Raw genomic sequence first — 7,465 nt, forward strand, 5'->3', positions numbered from 1 at the left:
TACAGTATAATATGAATTGTAATTCGAAACATATCACACAAAATCGTTGATGGACATTCACAAATTAATACATACCATACGAAACGTAAAATGAACAAGCCAGCCATTGGGCCGTTAACCATTCGGCTGCCCTCCCAGTCCATGGGGCTTTGAGCCTGAAACAGTGAGTCAGCTGCCCCTCCGGACCTTGGGGTCCTGAACCATTCAGCTGCCCTCCCAGACTATGGGGCCCTGAACCATTCAGCTGCCCTTCCAGACCATGGGGACGAGCTGCCCTTCCAGACCCTGAACCATTCAGCTGCCCTTCCAGACCATGGGGCCCTGAACCATTAAGCTGCCCTTCCAGACCATGGGGCCCTGAACCATTAAGCTGCCCTTCCAGACCATGGGGACCAGCTGCCCTTCCAGACCATGGGAACCAGCTGCCCTTCCAGACCCTGAACCATTCAGCTGCCCTTCCAGACCATGGGGACCAGCTACCCTTCCAGACCATGGGGACCAGCTGCCCTTCCAGACCATGGGGACCAGCTGCCCTTCCAGACCATGGGGACCAGCTGCCCTTCCAGACCATGGGGACCAGCTGCCCTTCCAGACCATGGGGACCAGCTGCCCTTCCAGACCATGGGGACCAGCTGCCCTTCCAGACCCTGGGGACCAGCTGCCCTTCCAGACCCTGAACCATTCAGCTGCCCTTCCAGACCATGGGCACCAGCTGCCCTTCCAGACCATGGGGACCAGCTGCCCTTCCAGACCCTGAATCATTCAGCTGCCCTTCCAGACCATGGGGCCCTGAACCATTCAGCTGCCCTTCCAGACCATGGGCACCAGCTGCCCTTCCAGACCATGGGGACCAGCTGCCCTTCCAGACCATGGGGACCAGCTGCCCTTCCAGACCATGGGGACCAGCTGCCCTTCCAGACCATGGGGACCAGCTGCCCTTCCAGACCATGGGGACCAGCTGCCCTTCCAGACCCTGAACCATTCAGCTGCCCTTCCAGACCATGGGGACCAGCTGCCCTTCCAGACCCTGAACCATTCAGCTGCCCTTCCAGACCATGGGGACCAGCTGCCCTTCCAGACCATGGGGACCAGCTGCCCTTCCAGACCCTGGGGACCAGCTGCCCTTCCAGACCCTGAACCATTCAGCTGCCCTTCCAGACCATGGGGACCAGCTGCCCTTCCAGACCATGGGGACCAGCTGCCCTTCCAGACCATGGGGACCAGCTGCCCTTCCAGACCCTGAACCATTCAGGTGCCCTTCCAGACCATGGGGACCAGCTGCCCTTCCAGACCATGGGGACCAGCTGCCCTTCCAGACCATGGGGACCAGCTGCCCTTCCAGACCATGGGGACCAGCTGCCCTTCCAGACCCTGAACCATTCAGCTGCCCTTCCAGACCATGGGGACCAGCTGCCCTTCCAGACCATGGGGACCAGCTGCCCTTCCAGACCATGGGGACCAGCTGCCCTTCCAGACCATGGGGACCAGATGCCCTTCCAGACCCTGGGGACCAGCTGCCCTTCCAGACCCTGAACCATTCAGCTGCCCTTCCAGACCATGGGGACCAGCTGCCCTTCCAGACCCTGAACCATTCAGCTGCCCTTCCAGACCCTGAACCATACAGCTGCCCTTCCAGACCCTGAACCATTCAGCTGCCCTTCCAGACCCTGAACCATACAGCTGCCCTTCCAGACCCTGAACCATTCAGCTGCCCTTCCAGACCCTGAACCATTCAGCTGCCCTTCCAGACCATGAGGACCAGCTGCCCTTCCAGACCATGGGGACCAGCTGCCCTTCCAGACCATGGGGACCAGCTGCCCTTCCAGACCCTGGGGACCAGCTGCCCTTCCAGACCATGGGGACCAGCTGCCCTTCCAGACCATGGGGACCAGCTGCCCTTCCAGACCATGGGGACCAGCTGCCCTTCCAGACCATGTGGACCAGCTGCCCTTCCAGACCATGGGGACCAGCTGCCCTTCCAGACCCTGAACCATTCAGCTGCCCTTCCAGACCCTGGGGACCAGCTGCCCTTCCAGACCCTGGGGACCAGCTGCCCTTCCAGACCCTGGGGACCAGCTGCCCTTCCAGACCCTGGGGACCAGCTGCCCTTCCAGACCATGGGGACCAGCTGCCCTTCCAGACCCTGGGGACCAGCTGCCCTTCCAGACCATGGGGACCAGCTGCCCTTCCAGACCCTGGGGACCAGCTGCCCTTCCAGACCATGGGGACCAGCTGCCCTTCCAGACCATGGGGACCAGCTGCCCTTCCAGACCCTGGGGACCATTCAGCTGCCCTTCCAGACCATGGGGACCAGCTGCCCTTCCAGACCATGGGGACCAGCTGCCCTTCCAGACCCTGAATCATTCAGCTGCCCTTCCAGACCATGGGGACCATTCAGCTGCCCTTCCAGACCCTGAACCATTCAGCTGCCCTTCCAGACCCTGAACCATACAGCTGCCCTTCCAGACCATGGGGACCAGCTGCCCTTCCAGACCCTGAACCATTCAGCTGCCCTTCCAGACCCTGAACCATTCAGCTGCCCTTCCAGACCCTGAACCATTCAGCTGCCCTTCCAGACCATGAGGACCAGCTGCCCTTCCAGACCATGGGGACCAGCTGCCCTTCCAGACCCTGAATCATTCAGCTGCCCTTCCAGACCATGGGGACCAGCTGCCCTTCCAGACCCTGAACCATTCAGCTGCCCTTCCAGACCCTGAACCATACAGCTGCCCTTCCAGACCATGGGGACCAGCTGCCCTTCCAGACCCTGAACCATTCAGCTGCCCTTCCAGACCCTGAACCATTCAGCTGCCCTTCCAGACCCTGAACCATTCAGCTGCCCTTCCAGACCATGAGGACCAGCTGCCCTTCCAGACCATGGGGACCAGCTGCCCTTCCAGACCCTGGGGACCAGCTGCCCTTCCAGACCCTGGGGACCAGCTGCCCTTCCAGACCCTGGGGACCAGCTGCCCTTCCAGACCATGGGGACCAGCTGCCCTTCCAGACCCTGGGGACCAGCTGCCCTTCCAGACCATGGGGACCAGCTGCCCTTCCAGACCCTGGGGAACAGCTGCCCTTCCAGACCATGGGGACCAGCTGCCCTTCCAGACCATGGGGACCAGCTGCCCTTCCAGACCATGGGGACCAGCTGCCCTTCCAGACCCTGGGGACCAGCTGCCCTTCCAGACCATGGGGACCAGCTGCCCTTCCAGACCATGGGGACCAGCTGCCCTTCCAGACCCTGAATCATTCAGCTGCCCTTCCAGACCATGGGGCCCTGAACCATTCAGCTGCCCTTCCAGACCATGGGGACCAGCTGCCCTTCCAGACCCTGAACCATTCAGCTGCCCTTCCAGACCCTGAACCATTCAGCTGCCCTTCCAGACCATGGGGACCAGCTGCCCTTCCAGACCCTGAACCATTCAGCTGCCCTTCCAGACCATGGGGACCAGCTGCCCTTCCAGACCCTGAACCATTCAGCTGCCCTTCCAGACCCTGAACCATTCAGCTGCCCTTCCAGACCATGGGGACCAGCTGCCCTTCCAGACCATGGGGACCAGCTGCCCTTCCAGACCCTGGGGACCAGCTGCCCTTCCAGACCATGGGGACCAGCTGCCCTTCCAGACCATGGGGACCAGCTGCCCTTCCAGACCCTGAACCATTCAGCTGCCCTTCCAGACCATGGGGACCAGCTGCCCTTCCAGACCATGGGGACCAGCTGCCCTTCCAGACCCTGGGGACCAGCTGCCCTTCCAGACCATGGGGACCAGCTGCCCTTCCAGACCATGGGAACCAGCTGCCCTTCCAGACCCTGGACCATTCAGCTGCCCTTCCAGACCCTGGGCTTTAACAGGGGCATGCAGCAGGGCTACTCGGGCTGAATGACATCATGACAGTTGAAATCCTGAAAAAAACAATAACTGTCTGGTTAACATTCATAAAAATGTATAAAAAAAATCAAATGAGGTACAAATAAGTACAAATGGTCTAGTACATATCTGTGTGTATATCTAGAAAGAGTTATACTGGGTGTATATCTAGTAAGGCTTTAGGGCGGCAGGGTAGCCTAGTGGTTAGAGTGTTGGACTAGTACCTGGAAGGTTGCAAGTTCAAACCCCCGAGCTGACAAGGTACAAATCTGTCGTTCTGCCCCCTGAACAGGCAGTTAACCCACTGGTAGTATATCTGGTAAGAGTTATACTGCTATGTATATCTGGTAAGAGTTTTAATGTAAGTTTTATTCTGGGTGTATATCTGGTAAGACTTATTCTGGGTGTATATCTGGTAGAGTTAGACTGGGTGTATATCTGGTAAGAGTTATTCTGGGTGTATATCTGGTGAGAGTTATTCTGGGTGTATATCTGCTAAGTGTTATTCTGGGTGTATATCTGGTAGAGTTAGACTGGGTGTATATCTGGTAAGTGTTATTTTGGGTGTATATCTGGTAAGAGTTATACTGCTATGTATATCTGGTAAGAGTTATTCTGGGTGTATATCTGGTAGAGTTTTAATGTAAGTTTTATTCTGGGTGTATATCTGGTAAGAGTTAGACTGGGTGTATATCTGGTAAGTGTTATACTGGGTGTATATCTGGTAAGTGTTATTCTGGGTGTATATCTGTTAAGAGTTATTCTGGGTGTATATCTGGTAAGTGTTATTCTGGGTGTATATCTGGTAGAGTTAGACTGGGTGTATATCTGGTAAGTGTTATTCTGGGTGTATATCTGGTAAGAGTTATTCTGGGTGTAAATCTGGTAGAGTTTTAATGTAAGTTTTATTCTGGGTGTATATCTGGTAAGAGTTAGACTGGGTGTATATCTGGTAAGTGTTATTCTGGGTGTATATCTGGTAAGTGTTATTCTGGGTGTATATCTGGTAAGAGTTATTCTGGGTGTATATCTGGTAAGTGTTATACTGGGTGTATATCTGGTAAGTGTTATTCTGGTTGTATATCTGGTAAGAGTTATTCTGGGTGTATATCTGGTAAGTGTTATACTGGGTGTATATCTGGTAAGTGTTATACTGGGTGTATATCTGGTAAGTGTTATTCTGGGTGTATATCTGGTAAGAGTTATTCTGGGTGTATATCTGGTAAGAGTTATTCTGGGTGTATATCTGGTAAGTGTTATTCTGGGTGTATATCTGGTAAGTGTTATTCTGGGTGTATATCTGGTAAGTGTTATACTGGGTGTATATCTGCTAAGTGTTATTATGGGTGTATATCTGGTAGAGTTAGACTGGGTGTATATCTGGTAAGTGTTATACTGGGTGTATATCTGGTAAGTGTTATTCTGGGTGTATATCTGGTAAGAGTTATTCTGGGTGTATATCTGGTAAGTGTTATTCTGGGTGTATATCTGGTAAGTGTTATTCTGGGTGTATATCTGGTAAGTGTTATACTGGGTGTATATCTGCTAAGTGTTATTCTGGGTGTATATCTGGTAGAGTTAGACTGGGTGTATATCTGGTAAGTGTTATACTGGGTGTATATCTGGTAAGTGTTATTCTGGGTGTATATCTGGTAAGAGTTATTCTGGGTGTATATCTGGTAGAGTTATAATGTAAGTGTTATTCTGGGTGTATATCTGGTAGAGTTATAATGTAAGTGTTATTCTGGGTGTATATCTGGTAGAGTTATAATGTAAGTGTTATTCTGGGTGTATATCTGGTAGAGTTATAATGTAAGTGTTATTCTGGGTGTATATCTGGTAGAGTTATAATGTAAGTGTTATTCTGGGTGTATATCTGGTAGAGTTATAATGTAAGTGTTATTCTGGGTGTATATCTGGTAGAGTTATAATGTAAGTGTTATTCTGGGTGTATATCTGGTAAGTGTTATTCTGGGTGTATATCTGGTAAGTGTTATACTGGGTGTATATCTGGTAAGTGTTATTCTGGGTGTATATCTGGTAAGTGTTATTCTGGGTGTATATCTGGTAAGAGTTATTCTGGGTGTATATCTGCTAAGTGTTATTCTGGGTGTATATCTGGTAGAGTTAGACTGGGTGTATATCTGGTAAGTGTTATACTGGGTGTATAACTGGTAAGTGTTATTCTGGGTGTATATCTGGTAAGAGTTATTCTGGGTGTATATCTGGTAAGAGTTATTCTGGGTGTATATCTGGTAAGTTCTATTCTGGGTGTATATCTGGTAAGTGTTATTCTGGGTGTATATCTGGTAAGAGTTATTCTGGGTGTATATCTGGTAGAGTTATAATGTAAGTGTTATTCTGGGTGTATATCTGGTAGAGTTAGACTGGGTGTATATCTGGTAAGTGTTATACTGGGTGTATATCTGGTAAGTGTTATTCTGGGTGTATATCTGGTAAGTGTTATTCTGGGTGTATATCTGGTAAGTGTTATTCTGGGTGTATATCTGGTAGAGTTATTCTGGGTGTATATCTGGTAAGTGTTATTCTGGGTGTATATCTGGTAAGTGTTATTCTGGGTGTATATCTGGTAAGTGTTATTCTGGGTGTATATCTGGTAAGAGTTATTCTGGGTGTATATCTGGTAAGAGTTATTCTGGGTGTATATCTGGTAAGTGTTATTCTGGGTGTATATCCGGTAAGTGTTATTCTGGGTGTATATCTGGTAAGTGTTATACTGGGTGTATATCTGCTAAGTGTTATTCTGGGTGTATATCTGGTAGAGTTAGACTGGGTGTATATCTGGTAAGTGTTATACTGGGTGTATATCTGGTAAGTGTTATTCTGGGTGTATATCTGGTAAGAGTTATTATGGGTGTATATCTGGTAAGAGTTATTCTGGGTGTATATCTGGTAAGTGTTATTCTGGGTGTATATCTGGTAAGTGTTATACTGGGTGTATATCTGCTAAGTGTTATTCTGGGTGTATATCTGGTAGAGTTAGACTGGGTGTATATCTGCTAAGTGTTATACTGGGTGTATATCTGGTAAGTGTTATTCTGGGTGTATATCTGGTAAGAGTTATTCTGGGTGTATATCTGGTAAGAGTTATTCTGGGTGTATATCTGGTAAGTGTTATTCTGGGTGTATATCTGGTAAGTTTTATTCTGGGTGTATATCTGGTAAGAGTTATTCTGGGTGTATATCTGGTAGAGTTATAATGTAAGTGTTATTCTGGGTGTATATCTGGTAGAGTTATAATGTAAGTGTTATTCTGGGTGTATATCTGGTAGAGTTATAATGTAAGTGTTATTCTGGGTGTATATCTGGTAGAGTTATGATGTAAGTGTTATTCTGGGTGTATATCTGGTAGAGTTATAATGTAAGTGTTATTCTGGGTGTATATCTGGTAGAGTTATTCTGGGTGTATATCTGGTAAGTGTTATTCTGGGTGTATATCTGGTAAGTGTTATTCTGGGTGTTTATCTGGTAAGTGTTATTCTGGGTGTATATCTGCTATGTGTTATTCTGGGTGTATATCTGGTAGAGTTAGACTGGGTGTATATCTGGTAAGTGTTATACTGGGTGTATATCTG

At 49.8% G+C, this 7,465-nt stretch overlaps 1 protein-coding gene across 1 annotated transcript; it reads left to right on the forward strand.

Moving 5' to 3' along the window:
* Positions 1-465: 465 nt before the first annotated feature.
* On the forward strand, positions 466-1,137 carry LOC135525079 (MAPK-interacting and spindle-stabilizing protein-like). The gene has a single exon (XM_064952835.1). It carries the CDS (start codon positions 466-468, stop codon positions 1,135-1,137), a length of 672 nt encoding a protein of 223 aa, XP_064808907.1.
* The last annotated feature ends 6,328 nt before the right edge of the window (positions 1,138-7,465 follow it).

The sequence above is a fragment of the Oncorhynchus masou genome, chromosome 31 (genome assembly GCF_036934945.1).
Source record: "Oncorhynchus masou masou isolate Uvic2021 chromosome 31, UVic_Omas_1.1, whole genome shotgun sequence".
Lineage (NCBI taxonomy): Eukaryota > Metazoa > Chordata > Actinopteri > Salmoniformes > Salmonidae > Oncorhynchus > Oncorhynchus masou.